Consider the following 19556-nt stretch of genomic DNA (forward strand, 5'->3'; position numbering starts at 1 on the left):
ACCCTAAATACTCTGACATTATTATACATTTTATGCATGTAACAAATACATGTACCCATAAATATGTAAAATATCATGTATCAGTAAAAGAAAAAGGCTGGATAGAGAGAGGTAAAAATAGGAGAAATGAGAGCAGTCAGTGCACATAAGAGTAATATGCTTGTTATACTGTGTGGCTACACTGGTTAAGGAAATTCCTGCTGCATATAACCCAAATTTGCCATTAGAGGTTAAGAAAACTTTCCACTTAACAATTTAAAAATTATACAACTATAAAACATCCATTATTTAAAAATCAACATAAAGAAGCAAAAAAAAAAAAAAAGAATAGTAATCAAAATTACACCATTGTTGATATACTGTATTCCCTTCTAGGTTTTGGGTTAATACATCTGTACATTTTTTCTTTTTTAAAAAGAAAATGAGATCATACTAAAAGAAAAGAATCACACTGTTTTATAACCTTTTTTCCCATTCACCAATATGTACTGAAAAACAGTATTTTAATGGCTGTATAGTTTTTCCATTATGTTAATATGTCATAATTTACTATGAATCTCCTGTTGTGAGTTATTTTAATTCTAATGTTTCACTACTTAAACATTTTTTAAAAACTTAAACAGTAGAATCATAACATACATCTTTATTTCCCCAAGATAAGTTGATAGATGCTAAGTGAAAAGGTATGCATATTTTTGAGGGTTTTAGATCCTCTCTAGTATTCTACTTTTCCTATTAGTATAGGATAAATAAGACCAGATGACTGAAATGAAAAGGATAGGTGTGAGACATTAATATTATCAATTATTCAGCATAGACATGTGTAGATTTTATTTGGAATGCTGCAAGTAACATGTACTACTTGGGTCAAAATAAGCTCATTACAAAATAGGTTATCAAGTAGTTCATTATTCTAGTTAAGAATAAATTGGGTCCCTACGTTTCCCTTTTTTACCTAAGACATTTTCCTTTGTAAAGAGTACTTGGAAACTGGAAGTACCAATGGATTTTCTTTTCTCTATTTTTTAAAATAAAGACTTCATGACTCCTCTCCTTTAGTACTGTAAGAGAAAATGCTCTTGGAATAAACTCTAAGATACATGACAAAATAAGCTGTCCTCAACAGATAAAATCTTCACCTACTTTGGTCACCACAGAGGTTCAAATTAGCCGGGTATTAGAAAAGTTTCCATCAGTAGGAAAGGGAAAGCATCCTCTAGAACTAGATCCGTGGTGTGGATATCAATTGAAAGGCCATACTTGGGATGAAGGCATAAATAAGGTAGAGTCATTGTGGGGATGGCTCATAGAGGAAGAGACGTCTGTGAATTTATCCTCAAATAATTTTCTCATAAATAAAACTTAACAAGTTAATAGATCTCAAAACCAGGAGCTATCCAAATGGTGCAGTGATAAGCGTAGTGCCCCAAGTACATTTTTCTTTTAATTGGTATTCACATAACTAGATATAGTAATAATTATTTAATTAATTAATTTAATTTAATATTTAATTAAATAGTGAAGTCCATTGTGAAAAGCAAGGGCCATGTTTCATTTATTTTTGTTTTTTGAGCTTTTATCACGTTTAATAGTAGGCAATCAATCATTGTTGAACTAAATAACTCATTCTTTCATTCTTAACAGACTGGATTATGGACAGAACTTGGAAATATTGAGAATAATTTCTTAAAGCCACTTCATATAGGACTTAATATGTCAAAAGCACATTATGAAGCAGAAATTAAAAATAGCCAAGGTTGGTAATGTGCAATTTTGTTTTCAGTTAGGTCTAAAAAGTAGTCTAATTTTGGAACTGTCATATTCAAATTTAAGAACTTTTTTAAAATCTTGTACTTTAGAGACCATAACAGCTAAGCCATTTTATTTATAGTTAAAATTCTTAGCAGATCTATAAGCTAATTTACCTAAAATCGGGTTAATGAAGACTTAAACCAAATATTACATTGTAAAGCCTCAAGGTCTGATTAAGAATCTGTATTACAGCTATTTCCGTTTGGGTACCATTCCTTTGGTATTGCTGGGTCCACTCTCCATCTCACCCTCAAGTAAATCCATACAAATTATGAAAAGAATCTTAGATCCAGAATTTTTTTAAGTCAATAATTCTATAATAATCATGTGATCTCTTCCGTATATCTGTGGTGGTGCTTTTATAGGCATTACTGGAAATTTTGTTTTTAGTATAATGGCTATAATTCTGATTATATACTGAAGAAAACAGTTTCATGAATCCTATACATGCCAAAATAATGCTATTTATCTAAAGAAGCATTAATTCACATGTTGCAGAATTTTGATATTTCATTCTATTTGCTTATAGCTTAAGTATACCCTGAGCTGTTAAGCAATGGACTTAATTTATACAAATAACTGACACGTTTTAAGTTAGTGAAAGTAGCTTATACATTTGTTATTGAAATCTGAGAGTTAAGTGTCACACATGATTTTTCTTCTCTTACAGAGGCCCAGAAATCTAAAGATCTTTGTTCTATAACTGTAGGTGGAGAAGAGATCCCTAATATGCCTCCTGAAATGCAGCTTAAGGTGATCTGAAATTTTCTTTTCTTTCCTTTTTCTTCTTTAGAAACGGGGTCTTGCTATCTTGCCCAAGCTGGAGTGCAGTGGCATGATTGTGGCTCACTGCAGCTTCAACTCCCTGGGCTCAAGTGATCCACCCACCTCAGACTCCCCATTAGCCAGGACTGCAGGTGCACACCACCATGCCTGGCTAATTTTTAGTAGAGATAGGGTCTCACTATGTTGCTCAGGCTGGTCTCCAACTCCTGGCCTCTAGTAATCCTCTCAGCTCAGCCTCCCAAAGCACAGGAATTACAGGTGCAAACCACTGTACCTGGTCTTAAATATTCCTAAGCTACCTCCAGCTGAAATCTTTTCTATGTTTTGCTTTGTTTTGCTTTAAAGGCAGCATTAATAACATTACTTTTTCTTGGCATTGCAGGTCCTGCATTCAGCTCTTTTCACATTTGATTTGATTGAAAGTGTTCTAGCTCGAGTGGAAGAACTCATTGAAATAAAAACAAAGTCTACCTCTGAAGAAAATACTGGGATAAAGTGAAAGTTCCATTTCCTAAATAAAAACTAATAAAATATAGTACTTTCCATTATGATTTATTTAATACCTTTATAAAAAATTTTTCTGTAAAAATTTACTGCTTGAAAAATAAATGTAGCTTTTCTCATTTATCAATTTCTATAATGATACTCTATAGAACAGGTTTTTTTGGTTTTAAAGTTATCTAATGGTAAATAATGCCCACATATGTCCTAAATACTACTTTTGAAAATCCAATACAAACTAATAATTTTATAACTTCATAAAATGTAGCTGAATTGTCTATATTCATTCCTACAGTTTTAGTGAGCTTATAAAAATACTGATACACTTTCTGCTGCAGTTAGATGCTATGTAACATTTCGGAACTCCTAGTGTCAAGTTGGCTATCATACCAGTGTAAAGAGGCCAGTTGACTTTTCTTAGCTTCTCTTTTCCTGGCTCAGGTGGAGTCTTTGGGAGCAGAGTCCCATCACCACCTCTCCAGCAGAAGTTATAATAGGAAAACATCTGCAAAGATTAATTTTAGAAATACTTGCTACCTTTATGGAAAAAAACTAAAAAATATATATGACTTTAAGAAACTGATTAGAAAATTCTGTATTTTTATTTCCTACTAAAGATTTGTCCATTTAACTCACTAAGAAGCTACACCTGAGTTTTATGGTATATGTATGTATCAATCCTTTGCTAAAGAGCGTTAAATCTTGCAGCGAAACTCCTAAAATAAAATCACTTTTAATTGTATACATGTTATTATTTCAAATTAATATAAATGTCTTTAAATAGATATTTGAATATTATAATTTAACAGGTCTAATTATTTTCACATTCTTTGAGAAAAACATTAAGTTGGTACTCTAATTTGGGTTAACTGAATCACTATTCAGTTTTATCTTCTGAAGTGTTTTCCAAACAGGACTTTGCTCAATGATGTAAGCTTTAGCTGTTATCATTCTGTAGCAAATGCTATCTATGTATGGTTTGGAGGTAGTCTGGAAGAAGATATAAAGATGCAGCATTATTTACAGAAATAAGGTGTTTTCACAAGGTCACATTTAAAAATACCTGACTTTCATTCTTTCAGCAAATCTCTTGATCATCTTTGTGCTAAATACTATGTATGAGTTACTAGAGTAGTCAACAGGAAAATACTTAGTTTCTATCCCAGGAAGTTTAAACATGCAAGCCAAAAAGTAGAATACTATAAAAATTGCTTTAACGGGGATATGTTCCAAGTATAAAAGCAAGGAAGACCTAAGTCTGCCTAGGGGGTTGGAGGTGTCTGGGCACACTTTGCAGAGGACAAAAAGCAAGAAAAGAAAGTAGACAATTGGTAGATGACATTCCATAAGATAGTATGCTTGCACTCTTGACAGTTTATGACTTCAATCTGACCAACCCTTATAACTTTAGAATTTGAATGAAGATATAAGTAACCAATAGGGCCAGCCAAATCCTCTTTTGGCCCCAAGTGAGTCTTAAATGGTAGTGGCTACTGGAAGTAAATTGAGAAGACTTAAGAGAGTTAGGCTTGGGAAAAAGTTGCACCCTGAAACAGCAACTCCCGCAGGGGAACAGAAGCAAGATATTTGCCAGTCTCGCTCAAAAGGGTGACAATTGGAAGTTAAAAACCTTAAAATGTATGTGTGTATGTGTCATATTCCACGGGTGACTCACCTTTGCTATAGTGCACATAAGATTAATAGCATTTACTGTGTTGTGTACTGGAAGTATTCGTAAGTTACAACCCAGGAATCTGAAAAACAATTCATGTTATACAGATCATATAACTTGCTGACATCTGTTCTCTTAAGAAAGTGGAAAGAAGAGACAAATCTCTATTGTTTGTTATTTGTCTATGCATTCATGCCCTGCCTTACTCCACAGAGGATTTGAGATGGCTTTATAGCCAGAACATCACTGACTAAAAAAGTGTTCACTTTTGGCTTGGTCTTGGAGAAGCCCTTGCAACAATCATGAACCCTGTCACCTCGATTCATAGAATAGCTATTTGGCCCATGTTTCATTAAATTTGATAGGTTAACATCACAGTGTTCATCATCTAGCAAAACAAAACTTACCTAAAAGAATTAACTGAAATAAATACAATATAAGAAAAATAAGTCTATAATGCTATTCTTCCATACCTCTGCTGAATCCTGAACATCAGTTTCCATTCTTCAGGCCCATGGAGGGCAGCAGACAAAACCAAAAAACTATTTTGGTGAATGTTAATAAATTTCTCAATTTTGGCTAGAAATATTTCTTCAGTTGACAGAAGACATTCCTTAGTATCCATTAATAAAAATGCAACTCCTAGGAAAGGTGAATTGAATATAAAATGTCACTTTGTTATAGAGATGAAATTTTGTTATAAACTCAAAATCAACCAAAATAGCTGTAAGTATACCACATGTGTCCAAGCCCTAAACTCATAAGGAATAGAAAGTACTATAATGGAATTCCTACACAACAAAATAGGTAGTTCTTTGAAGTGCTCTGTATAAAAGAATGACTTGTGCTAAATAAGAGAAAAACTTTTTTGGATCAGTAACTACTTTTTTTTTCCCCTAGATGAAGACATTGTCCACATGAAGATACTGGGTAGTTTTTCATTAAAAAGATGAATTACATTTAAAAAGTTAATTTTTCATGTTATACTTTTAAAATATGTACTAGTTTATTATAAAGGACACTACAAAGGATACAGATGAAGATATGTGTAGGGCTAGGTATGTGGGAAGGGACATGGAGCTTCAACGCCTTCTCTGGGCCTGCCATCCTCCAGACACCTCCATGTGTTCAGCAACCAAGAGGCTCTTATTAATTATTTTTAAAAGCTGGAAATCAGCTAAAGAAAGAGAGTCTTAAGCAAGCCTTCAGCTGGGTACAGTGGCTCACACCTGTAATCCCAGCACTTTGGGAGGCCGAGGTGGGCGGATCACAAGGTCAGGAGTTCGAGACCAGCCTGACCAACATGGTGAAACCCTGTCTCTACTAAAAATACAAAAATTAGCTGGGTGTGGTGGCATGTGCCTGTAATCACAGCTACTGAGGAGGCTGAGGCAGGAGAATGGCGTGAACCCAGGAGGCGGAGCTTGCAGTCAGCCGAGATCACACCACTGCACTGCAGCCTGGGCAACAAAGCAAGACTCCATCTCAAAATATAAAAAAAAGAATTATATAAATTAATACACTCAGTGAGCAGATATCTGCAATCTCTGAAACAGTGTCAGGCCATTAAGAATGGTCCTAAAGGGAAACTTGATTATAGCTCTTCAAACGATGTGGGAGACAGTCTGAGGAAAGTGATTGTGATTATACACTAATTGAGTAAACTTGGGCAACTTATATAACCTCTCTGAACGTAAGTTTCCTCTTCTGTAACATGGGAGTAAATTTTTTGTTAGATTTGTCAGAAGGATAAATTAGATCACGTATATGAAGTAGCCAAGGCAAATATTCACCAAATATTTTATTTCTCCCTGGATGGTTCTGTATTTAGCCAGAAGAATAAGTTTGAGGCGATACCACTTTCAGCCTGGAGATCTATTCTAGGAGCTTTTTTGAATGTGCTTGTCTTCCAAAACTGCTAGAAGAGTCTATTTGCAACCCTCCAGATAAAATCCTTTACCTCTACCTTTTTAAAAATCACTTCTGTCATTTCTCAAGCACAGGTGGACCTCCCCCCTTCCCATCTCCTCAGCCTTCTCTTATCCTAATCTAATTCCTTACTGGACTTTTGTCCATGACTAACAGTTATATCAGTTGTCATTTCATGAACATTTATTTGTCCCCATGATTCTTTTAGTTAATATTTATATTATATCCAGCAAACTCTTATACAAATTAATGGAAAACATTCTATTTTTTTTTTGTATATCAGTTTTGACAAATGTGTAATACTTTAATGTAAGTATTACATTAATGTAATACTTTAATTAATGCAAGTAATACTTTAATGTAAGTATAGATTGTTGGGAAAGTGGCTTTTTCTATTTTCATCTCAGTTCCAAAGCAAGTAGTTTTTTCCCATCTTCTACCAGACTCCACTAGTTCAGCTTTATTTTAACAATTGTAATCTAAAAAGGAATATATTTTGGAATTGGCCATATGGACTGTGTTTGTAGTAGTAACAAAGTTTTACACATTTACCCTTCCCAAAAGATAATACATTACATGGTTACTGAACTATGAAGTCATTAGAATTTATACCAACATATTTCATAAGAAACTTAAGGCAGTGAGCAAATATACCATACCAGAAAGAGAAAATATAATTGATCCATTTTCCACTGAATCTGAATATCGAACTTTGTGGCTTCGATTTTCTAGGGCAGTTGCAACTTCATAACTCTTTTTTAAAAAATATCAGAAATACAAATTTAAGGCATGCTTACAATTGTATTAAAGCTAAAGAAAAAATTAAAAGTTTAATAGGTTGTTTTATAACTACCACTTAAAGATATGATCATCAAAAGATAAATATGCTTTCTATGGAGAAAAAACTTTAAAAAAGCAAAAACATTTAGTTCTACTAAAACATTTATTTCAAGTTTGGGAGTGAGTTACGTACTACAGTTATGTTACTTAGGAACAGAACTTAAAGACAGCATTAAAAAACTGTATAAACCAGAGCAAATGCAAATTTTTCTTTTTTAGAGACAGATGAAGTCTCACTTTGTTGCCCACGCTGACTTCAGACTCCTGAGCTCATGCAATCCTCCCAAAGTAGCTGGGACTATAGGTGTATGTCACCACACCCAGCTGCAAACTTCACTTTAAAAAACAACTTGGGTGGTGGCTCATGCCTGAAATCTCAGCAATTTGGGAGGCCAAGGTGGGCAGATCATTTGAGGTCAGGAATTTGAGACCAGCCTGACCAACATGATAAAAGCCCAAAATTTGCTGGGTATGGTGATGCATGCCTCTAGTCCCAGCTACTTGGGAGGCTGAGGCAGGAAAATCACTTGAACTCAGAGGTGGAGGTTGCAGTGAGCTGAGATTGTGCCACTGCACTCCAGCCCAGGTGACAGAGCAAGACTCCACCTCGAAAAACAAACAACTTGGAGGCTGGGCATGGTGGCTACGGAGACCTTGGAGGCCAAGGCTGGTGGATCATTTGAGTCCAGAAGTTCAAGACCAGCGGGGCAACATGGCAAAACTGCTTCTCTACAAAAATTAGCTAGGCATGGTGGCACATGCCTGTAGTCCCAGCTACTCACAGACTGAGGTGGGAGAATCACTTGAGCCTGGGAGGTTAAGGCTGCAGTGAGCCATGATTGCACCACTGCACTCCAGCCTCGGTGAAGAGTGAGACCCTGTCTCAAATAATAATAATAATAATAATAATAATAATAATAATAATAAGCAACTTGGAGATGGATTCTGACATGCATTAATGTATAACTATGGAAAATAGTTGGTTGTATATTTCTTAAATAGTTGACAGAACCACATAGTGCCAGACATATACAATACCATCACAGAAGACAACCAATTTGACAATTCATCAGTTTACATTACAGTTACTTTAGTATACTTTTAAAATGTTTTAAGCCTTAGGTGAGTCATAAAACATGTAAGAAAACAGCTATAGGACTCTTGGTTTTAATACTAACCATTTCAAATATCACCTGATTTCCTATTCCACCCAGGCAATTAAATCATATTACCCACAATACTAAAATCTAGGTGGTTAATAGTTTTTCCTGATAGGTTAAAATTTAAACTTGGCCAGGCACAATGGCTCACACCTGTAATCCTAGCACCTTGGGAGGCTGAGGTGAGAGAATCACTTCAGCCCAGGAGTTTGAGACCAGCCTGAGCAATGTAGCGAGACCTTCTTTCTACTAAAAATTAAAAAATAAATAAAAATAATAAAACTCAAACTTGTTAGTTTCCAGATAGATAAAAATCTCTTAGGTAGATTAATTTTATTTTCTGTTTTGCCTCAGAACATGTATATGTTAAGCACACAGGCTGAAATTATGTATAAAAATACATGCTTCCTTTCTTTTCTAAAGAGTATTTTGTGTCACTCAGATAGATCCTGACCTACACTTTAACTATGGCTCTTTTCTTCTGCTATTTTAAAATTATATAATGCTTCCAGCAATGGCAGATTAAGTAATTTAGGCCAACCCGCCTGCTGAAGGCAACTAGAAAAGCTGGACAACCTTTTAAAACCTGCTTGAATACACCAGAGAGCTAACAGGATAGTAAAAAATTATAAGGCCAAGATCTATACAGAAATTCAAATATATGAGCAAGTATTTAGGCCACTTTTTTCCCTGAGGGCATCTGCCAGCTCAGAAAGAGGCAGAAGAGAGGCTGAACAGATCTTTTGACGAAAATAGAACAGCTCTCACAGGGACTATAGCCCAGCTTCAAACCATTTCAATCCCTGAAATTGTATTAAGGTGATAACTGAATTACTCGTGCTTCCAAGCACCTTGCAGAAGCACTCTCTAGAGCAACCTTTCCCAATCAGGTCTCCTCATCTGAATTATGGAACAAAGAAAATGATCTGAGTGACTATTTTCTCAATTCTCTCATAGCCAGATGTACAGGAGAAGGAGACAATTTAATTCAACACTCTAGATGTATAGGATACAACTTAATTCATCATATAAAAGAGATGCCTTAGGAGTTGGGTTGTCAGACTTAGCAAATAAAAATAAACAACACTCAGTTAAATGTGAATGAGTGACAACGCAATTTTCAATATAAGTATGACCTATGCAATATTTGGGACATAATTACAGTAAATTCACTGTTTATCTGAAATTCAAACTTTTTTTTTTTTTTTTTGAGACAGGGTCTCACTCTGTCACCCAGACTGGAGTGCAATGGCATGATCTTGGACACTGCAACCTCTGCCTCCCAGATTCAAACGATTCTCCTGCCTCAGCCTCCCAAGTAGCTAGAATTACAGGCATGCACCACCATGCCTGGCTAATTTTTGTATTTTTGGTAGAGACAGGGTTTCACCATGTTGGCCAGGCTGGTCTCAAAACTCCTGACCTCAAGTGATCCACCCACCTTAGCCTCCCAAAGTGCTGGGATTATAGGCATGAGCCACTGCACCTAGCTGGAAATTCAAACTTGAGTGTCCTGTATTTTATCTGGCAACCCTACTTAGGGCATCAGGAATTTAATTTTCTTACAGAATTAAAACCTCTCAAGGGGAAGATAGCACTATTCTAGGCTTCAAATTATTTCTACAATTTTTCAAATACAAATTCCAACATATAATAAAAAATAATCAGACATACAAAGGGACACAATTCCATTAAAGAAAACTATCAGAAACAATAGAGAACAGAAACAGGCCCACAAGGGATCCATGTAGTGAAGCTATCAAATACACACCTTAAAACAGCCTGTTTACTATGATCAAGAAGATAAAACCTAGCTTGAGAATTTTGGCAAAGAACTAGAAGATATGTTTAAAAATGTAAAAAACATGAGTTAAGAAAGCTCCCTAAAATTTGATTCAAATAGGGCCAGGCACAGTGGCTCATGCCTATAATCCTAGCACTTTGGGAGGCCAAGGCAATGGATTGCTTGAGCTCAGGATTTCAAGACTGGCCTGGGCAACATAGTGAGACCCTAATTAAAAAATAAACAAAAAATATAACAAAAAATCTGAGTCAAATCTTTAAAATAAAAAGCAGTGTATTAAGCAGACAAGTGAAGGAAGAAGACAAATATGAGAAGAGTAAGGACAGAAAGAATAACATAGGTAAAGGCATTCAGACCTAAAGGTATGGTTCTTATATGGTGAGTGTGTAAGGTATACACAAGTCAGCTAATTTGGGTACAATGTTAGGAATAATTGCTGGCAGATCATGAGCACCCATAAATATCATGCTAATGAATTTCAATAATATCCTATTATCAGGAGGAGGAGGAGCCAACTAAAAGAATAAAATAATGGAATGCTTAAAAAAAAAAGAAGGTAAAATTAGAAAGTACTGAATTGAGAAAACAGTAAGTTCAAGAGCTGATTCATCAAAATGACCAGGAAGCTAAGTATAGATTTTTCAAAATATGTTTCATAGAATATTAGTCCTATGAGATATTAAAAGATGCTCCGGATTGAAATAAGATTCGGAAATGCTAAATATTATCTCATCTCTTTTTGGGGTTTTACAATGCATTTGAGCATATTAAAGTCTCTGAATAATAGTGCAGTAAAAAGAAAACCAAACCAAAACAAACAAACACTTGTTTAACTTTTATACCAGCATCCCAAATAAAATCCATACAATACTCCTTCCTGCATATGTAACATCTATTAATAATATTTAAAACTAGTATTATGTCAGCCAGGTGTGGTGGCTCAAGCCTGTAATCCCGGCACTTTTGGAAGCCATCGTGCAGGTTGTGGGGGCAGGCAGGGATCGGAGTTCGAGACCAGCTTGGCCAACATGGTGAAACCCGTCTCTACTAAAAATACAAAAATTAGCCGGCGTGGTGGCAGGCACCTGTAATCCCAGCTACTTGGGAGGCTGAGGCAGGAGAATCACTTGAGCCCGAGAGGCGGAGGTTGCAGTGAGCCAAGACTGTGCCACTGCACTCCAGCCTCGGCGACAGAGCAAAACTCCATCTTAAAAAAACAAAGAACAAAAACTAGTATGTCTATCACTCATAAGAAAGAAAATGTAAGTAAAAACAGGAATGAAAAGGGGGACTTAACAGTTTATTAGAAAATTTAAAAAATGACAACATGAAACTTTTCACCACAGAAATATAAATTTCATAAAGTTCAACTTAACACATTTAAAAGCCTCTATAAAATGGGAAAATGTTTGTAAAAATGTAATTTATGGGGGAGGAGCCAAGATGGCCGAATAGGAACAGCTCCGGTCTACAGCTCCCAGCATGAGCAACGCAGAAGACAGGTGATTTCTGCATTTCCATCTGAGCTTTGAAGAGAGCAGTGGTTCTCCCAGCACGCAGCTGGAGATCTGAGAACAGGCAGACTGCCTCCTCAAGTGGGTCCCTGACCCCTGACCCCTAAGCAGCCTAACTGGGAGGCACCCCCCAGTAGGGGCAGACTGACACCTCATATGGCCGGGTACTCCTCTGAGACAAGACTTCCAGAGGAATGATCAGACAGCAGCATTCGTGGTTCACGAAAAACCACTGTTCTGCAGACACCGCTGCTGATACACACGCAAACAGGGTCTGGAGTGGACCTCTAGCAAACTCCAACAGACCTGCAGCTGAGGGTCCTGTCTGTTAGAAGGAAAACTAACAAACAGAAAGGACATCCACACCAAAAACCCATCTGTACATCACCATCATCAAAGACCAAAAGTAGATAAAACCACAAAGATGGGGAAAAAACAGAGCAGAAAAAATGGAAACTCTAAAAAGCAGAGCGCCTCTCCTCCTCCAAAGGATCGCAGTTCCTCACCAGCAATGGAACAAAGCTGGACAGAGAATGACTTTGACGAGTTGAGAGAAGAAGGCTTCAGACGATCAAACTACAAGCTACAGGAGGAAATTCAAACCAAAGGCAAAGAAGTTAAAAACTTTGAAAAAAATTTAGACGAATGTATAACTAGAATAACCAATACAGAGAAGTGCTTAAAGGAGCTGATGGAGCTGAAAGCCAAGGCACGAGAAGTACGTAAAGAATGCAGAAGCCTCAGGAGCCGACGCGATGAACTGGAAGAAAGGGTATCAGCGATGGAAGATGAAATGAATGAAATGAAGCGAGAAGGGAAGTTTAGAGAAAAAAGAATAAAAAGAAACGAACAAAGCCAGCAAGAAATATGGGACTATGTGAAAAGACAAAATCTACGTCTGATTGGTGTACCTGAAAGTGACGGGGAGAATGGAACCAAGTTGGAAAACACTCTGCAGGATATTATCCAGGAGAACTTCCCCAATCTAGCAAGGCAGGCCAACGTTCAGATTCAGGAAATACAGAGAACGCCACAAAGATACTCCTCAAGAAGAGCAACTCCAAGACACATAATTGTCAGATTCACCAAAGTTGAAATGAAGGAAAAAATGTTAAGGGCAGCCAGAGAGAAAGGTCGGGTTACCCACAAAGGGAAGCCCATCAGACTAACAGCAGATCTCTAGGCAGAAACTACAAGCCAGAAGAGAGTGGGGGCCAATATTCAACATTCTTAAAGAAAAGAATTTTCAACCCAGAATTTCATATCCAGCCAAACTAAGCTTCATAAGTGAAGGAGAAATAAAATCCTTTACAGACAAGCAAATGCTGAGAGATTTTGTCACCAGCAGGCCTGCCCTAAAAGAGCTCCCAAAGGAAGCACTAAACATGGAAAGGAACAACCGGTACCAGCCGCTGCAAAATCATGCCAAAACGTAAAGACCATCGAGACTAGGAAGAAACTGCATCAACTAACGAGCAAAATAACCAGCTAACATCATAATGACAGGTTCAAATTCACACATAACAATATTAACCTTAAATGTAAATGGGCTAAATGCTCCAATTAAAAGACACAGACTGGCAAATTGGATAAAGAGTCAAGACACATCAGTGTGCTGTATTCAGGAAACCCATCTCACATGCAGAGACACATATAGGCTCAAAATAAAAGGATGGAGGAAGATCTACCAAGCAAATGGAAAACAAAAAAAGGCAGGGGTTGCAATCCTAGTCTCTGATAAAACAGACTTTAAACCAACAAAGATCAAAAGAGACAAAGAAGGCCATTACATAATGGTAAAGGGATCAATTCAACAAGAAGAGCTAACTATCCTAAATATATATGCACCCAATACAGGAGCACCCAGATTCATAAAGCAAGTCCTGAGTGACCTACAAAGAGACTTAGACTCCCACACATTAATAATGGGAGACTTTAACACCCCACTGTCAACATTAGACAGATCAACGAGACAGAAAGTCAACAAGGATACCCAGGAATTGAACTCAGCTCTGCACCAAGCAGACCTAACAGACATCAACAGAACTCTCCACCCCAAATCAACAGAATATACATTTTCTTCAGCACCATACCACACCTATTCCAAAACTGACCACATAGTTGGAAGTAAAGCTCTCCTCAGCAAATGTAAAAGAACAGAAATTATAACAAACTATCTCTCAGACCACAGTGCAATCAAATTAGAACCCAGGATTCAGAAACTCACTCAAAACTGCTCAACTACATGGAAACTGAACAACCTGCTCCTGAATGACTACAGGGTACATAACGAAATGAAGGCAGAAATAAAGATGTTCTTTGAAACCAATGAGAACAAAGACACAACATACCAGAATCTCTGGGACACATTCAAAGCAGTGTGTAGAGGGAAATTTATAGCACTAAATGCCCACAAGAGAAAGCAGGAAAGATCCAAAATTGACACCCTAACATCACAATTAAAAGAACTAGAAAAGCAAGAGCAAACACATTCAAAAGCTAGCAGAAGGCAAGAAATAACTAAAATCAGAGCAGAAGTGAAGGAAATAGAGACACAAAAAACCCTTCAAAAAATTAATGAATCCAGGAGCTGGTTTTTTGAAAGGATCAACAAAATTGATAGACCGCTAGCAAGACTAAAAGAAAAAAAGAAAGAAGAATCAAATAGACACAATAAAAAATGATAAAGGGGATATCACCACTGATCCCACAGAAATACAAACTACCATCAGAGAATACTACAAACACCTCTATGCAAATAAACTAGAAAATCTAGAATAAATGGATAAATTCCTCGACACATACACTCTCCCAAGACTAAACCAGGAAGAAGTTGAATCTCTGAATAGACCAATAACAGGAGCTGAAATTGTGACAATAATCCATAGCTTACCAACCAAAAAGAGTCCAGGACCAGATGGATTCACAGCCGAATTCTACCAGAGGTACAAGGAGGAGATGGTACCATTCCTTCTGAAACTATTCCAATCAATAGAAAAAGAGGGAATCCTCCCTAACTCATTTTATGAGGCCAGCATCATCCTGATACCAAAGCCTGGCAGAGACACAACAAAAAAAGAGAATTTTAGACCAATATCCTTGATGAACATTGATGCAAAAATCCTCAATAAAATACTGGCAAACCAAATCCAGCAGCACATCAAAAAGCTTATCCACCATGATCAAGTGGGCTTCATCTCTGGGATGCAAGGCTGGTTCAATATACGCAAATCAATAAATGTAATCCAGCATATAAACAGAACCAAAGACAAAAACCACATGATTATCTCAAAAGATGCAGAAAAGGCCTTTGACAAAATTCAACAACCCTTCATGCTAAAAACTCTCAATAAATTAGGTATTGATGGGACATATCTCAAAATAATAACAGCTATCTATGACAAACCCACAGCCAATATCATACTCAGTGGGCAAAAACTGGAAGCATTCCCTTTGAAAACTGGCACAAGACAGGGATGCCCTCTCTCACCACTCCTATTCAACATAGTGTTGGAAGTTCTGGCCAGGGCAATTAGGCAGGAGAAGCAAATAAAGGGTATTCAATTAGGAAAAGAGGAAGTCAAATTGTCCCTGTTTGCAGATGACATAATTGTATATCTAGAAAACCCCATCGTCTCAGCCCAAAATCTCCTTAAGCTGATAAGCAACTTCAGCAAAGTCTCAGGATACAAAATCAATGTACAAAAATCACAGGCATTCTTACACACCAATAACAGACAAACAGAGAGCCAAATCATGAGCGAACTCCCATTCACAATTGCTACAAAGAGAATAAAATACCTAGGAATCCACCTTACAAGGGATGTGAAGGACCTCTTCAAGGAGAACTACAAACCACTGCTCAATGAAATAAAAGAGGATACAAACAAATGGAAGAACATTCCATGCTCATGGGTAGGAAGAATCAATATCGGGAAAATGGCCATACTGCCCAAGGTAATTTATAGATTCAATGCCATCCCCATCAAGCTACCAATGACTTTCTTCACAGAATTGGAAAAAACTACTTTAAAGTTCATATGGAACCAAAAAAGAGCCCTCACTGCCAAGTCAATCCTAAGCCAAAAGAACAAAGCTGGAGGCATCACACTACCTGACTTCAAACTATACTACAAGGCTACAGTAACCAAAACAGCATGGTACTGGTACCAAAACAGAGATATAGATCAACGGAACAGAACAGAGCCCTCAGAAATAACGCCGCATATCTACAACTATCTGATCTTTGACAAACCTGAGAAAAACAAGCAATGGGGAAATAATTCCCTATTTAATAAATGGTGCTGGGAAAACTGGCTAGCCATATGTAGAAAGCTGAAACTGGACCCCTTCCTTATACCTTATACAAAAATCAATTCAAGATGGATTAAAGACTTAAACGTTAGACCTAAAACCATAAAAACCCTAGAAGAAAACCTAGGCAATACCATTCAGGACATAGGCATGGGCAAGGACTTCATGTCTAAAATACCAAAAGCAATGGCAACAAAAGCCAAAATTGACAAATGGGATCTAATTAAACTAAAGAGCTTCTGCACAGTAAAAGAAACTACCATCAGAGTGAACAGGCAACCCACAAAATGGGAGAAAATTTTCGCAACCTACCCATCTGACAAAGGGCTAATATCCAGAATCTACAATGAACTCAAACAAATTTACAAGAAAAAAACAAACAACCCCATCAAAAAGTGGGCAAAGGACATGAACAGACACTTCCCAAAAGAAGACATTTATGCAGCCAAAAAACACATGAAAAAATGCTCACCATCACTGGCCATCAGAGAAATGCAAATCAAAACCACAATGAGATATCATCTCACACCAGTTAGAATGGCAATCATTAAAAAGACAGGAAACAACAGGTGCTGGAGAGGATGTGGAGAAATAGGAACACTTTTACACTGTTGGTGGGAATGTAAACTAGTTCAACCATTGTGGAAGTCAGTGTGGTGATTCCTCAGGGATCTAGAACTAGAAATACCATTTGACCCAGCCATCCCATTACTGGGTATATACCCAAAGGACTATAAATCATGCTGCTATAAAGACACATGTACACTGCGGCACTATTCACAATAGCAAAGACTTGCAACCAACCCAAATGTCCAACAAGGATAAACTGGATTAAGAAAATGTGGCATATATACACCATGGAATACTATGCAGCCACAAAAAATGATGAGTTCATGTCCTTTGTAGGGACATGGATGAAGGTGGAAACCATCATTCTCAGCAAACTATCACAAGGACAAAAAACCAAACACCGCATGTTCTCACTCATAGGTGGAAATTGAACAATGAGAACACATGGACACAGGAAGGGGAACATCACACTCTGGGGACTGTTGTGGGGTGGGGGGAGGGGGGACAGATAGCATTGGGAGATATACCTAATGCTAGATGACGAGTTAGTGGGTGCAGCACACCAGCATGTCACATATATACATATGTAACTAACCTGCACACTGTGCACATGTACCCTAAAACTTAAAGTATAATAATAAAAAATATATATATAATTTATGAAAATGGACTCACGACAAAGTATAAAACAAAATACAGCAAAAAGCATAAAACCACACGTTACTATGGAACAATCATTTCTTGCCCCTTCACTCCAGACATCAGCTGGTGTCCATAAGATAAATATCAGGGCAATGGAGAAGTCTTGTGAGCTGAGGAGTTTAAAACGGTTGTGAGCTGACCACCTGCTCTCAGGCATTCAGCTTTCCATCTCTCCCTCTCCAAACCATAAGGAGACAGTCTCATTCCAGTGCTGCCAAGGCTAGGATATCAGTTTCTGGTTCTTTAGCTCTCAGAAAGCCTTAACTAATATATATTTGCATATCTTTACTGTTTCCGGAATTCCTTAACATCTCCATTAGAGTGCTTACAGAAGGGAAAAAAAAAAAAACTTTAGAAAATCTCCAACCTTCAAAGAATTAAGGAAGTCGGATGTTGAAAATGAATGGAAAAAGTCTATTAATTTATCTTTAAAATACATTTAGCTTATGCACTTCCTGCTCCCCACAATTAATTGTGGATAATTAAGCTAAGAACCTTTTAAAATACTGTTCTATACGAAAGCTTCTTTTAATTTTTTTAAGTTAAAGATCAGTGGCCCAAATGCCCCTTTACCTTAAGAGATGAGCTAATAATAATGGTGGTTGTCCATTTTATTTTTTCTTTTCCACTTTCAGCCATCTGTCTGTGGATCAACCTAGCTTCTAATGGTGCAACAATCTGAGAAAATTAAGAACACAAAGAATGCAAAGAAATATCTGATGAATGAGTAAATTAAAGATGGAAATAAAACTAGGGTATTGGAGACATTTTAAAGAATATTTGAACATCAAAATTTGACAACAGAAAAAGTATCTGTCTTGTTATACATTTAGCCTATTCAATACTATGCTTCCCATTAACAAGTATCAAAAGCAATGATTCCCATTTCAGCACACTAACTTTAAAGAATGAGGACTTGCATCAAGAACATGCAAGGTCTGAGGTTTTTATCCTACCTGCAAGCTAAAAAGTTAGCCTGCCAGAGTTTCACCTATACAGATAAAAGACAGACTCAGAGACAAAGGACAGTTTTTCACTCAGAGCAATAGCAGTATAGCCACAGCATCATTATTTTCTTACACTAGTTCCTCAAGCCCAATTCCCACAGGGTGATGGGACAAAGGCCAGGTGACATCTGCACACACAGTGGGTTGTATTATAGGAAAGAAACCCAGAGCTTAGGAAACCTGAATCTTTTGTAAGCAAACCTGTCTTCTACTATGGAGGGAAATACTATATATCTCACATAGGGAATATGTGAGGTAGGACCTGAATATTTGCATTTTTTTTTAAAGAGGGTCTCACTCTTTTACCCACAGGCTGGAGTACAGGGGTGCGATCCTAGCCTCAAACTCCTAGGCTCAAGCAATCCTCCTGCCTCAGCTTCCCAAGTAGCTAGGACTACAGGTATGCACCACCATGCCTGGCTAATTTTTTTTTTTTGAGACGGAATCTTGCTCTGTTGCCCAGGCTGGAGTGCAGTGGTGCAATCTCGGCTCACTGCAAGCTCCGCTTCCCAGGTTCATGCCATTCTCCTGCCTCAGCCTCCCAAGTAGCTGGAAACACAGGCGCCCTCCCACCACACCCAGCTAATCTTTTTTTGTATTTTTAGTAGAGATGGGGTTTCACCGTTTAGCCAGGATGGTCTCAATCTCCTGACCTTGTGATCCACCCGCCTCGGCCTCCCAAAGTGCTGGGATTACAGGCATGAGCCATCGCGCCTGGCCAATTTTTTTTTTTTAACTTATTGTGGAGATCGGGGGTAGGTCTCCCTATGTTGGCCAAACCAGTCTTGAACTCTGGCTTCAAGCGACCCTCCCACCTCAACCTCCTAAAGTGTTAGGATTACAAGCGTGAGCCACTGCACCTGGCCAATATCGGCAGTTCTAAGAGGTACACAGGTGATGCTGATGATACTGGTCTGGGGACCACACTTTAAGAACCACTGCACT

At 37.4% G+C, this 19556-nt stretch overlaps 2 protein-coding genes across 20 annotated transcripts in view; one reads left to right on the forward strand and one right to left on the reverse strand.

The window, feature by feature from the left end:
• The window catches only part of GLMN (glomulin, FKBP associated protein), a 195505-nt gene extending 192280 nt beyond the window's left edge, over positions 1-3225 (forward strand). For 8 of the 17 annotated variants that reach the window (XR_010159740.1, XM_009425192.5, XM_063817490.1 and 5 more), the window contains 3 exons: positions 1645-1756; positions 2483-2565; positions 2981-3133. Coding sequence is in view for 13 of the 17 variants with exons in the window: in XM_009425192.5 (XP_009423467.1) it covers positions 1645-1756; positions 2483-2565; positions 2981-3097 (312 nt within the window). In the remaining 4 variants the exon portion in view is untranslated. 17 annotated transcript variants of the gene reach the window in all.
• The window catches only part of C1H1orf146 (chromosome 1 C1orf146 homolog), a 57895-nt gene continuing 41471 nt past the window's right edge, over positions 3133-19556 (reverse strand). The window contains exons 2-6 of one of the 3 annotated variants that reach the window (XM_513558.6): positions 18178-18282; positions 7360-7453; positions 5245-5413; positions 4775-4853; positions 3133-4089 (exon numbers count right to left, since the gene is read on the reverse strand). In XM_513558.6, coding sequence (XP_513558.1) covers positions 3955-4089; positions 4775-4853; positions 5245-5413; positions 7360-7453; positions 18178-18243 — 543 coding nt within the window. In that variant the 5' untranslated portion in view covers positions 18244-18282 and the 3' untranslated portion in view covers positions 3133-3954. Of the gene's footprint in view, positions 4090-4613; positions 4854-5244; positions 5414-7359; positions 7454-18177; positions 18283-19556 lie in introns of those variants that run through there. The other 2 variants (XM_054667784.2, XM_063816831.1) reach the window with 2 other exon arrangements.

Source organism: Pan troglodytes, chromosome 1 (assembly GCF_028858775.2).
Source record: "Pan troglodytes isolate AG18354 chromosome 1, NHGRI_mPanTro3-v2.0_pri, whole genome shotgun sequence".
NCBI lineage: Eukaryota > Metazoa > Chordata > Mammalia > Primates > Hominidae > Pan > Pan troglodytes.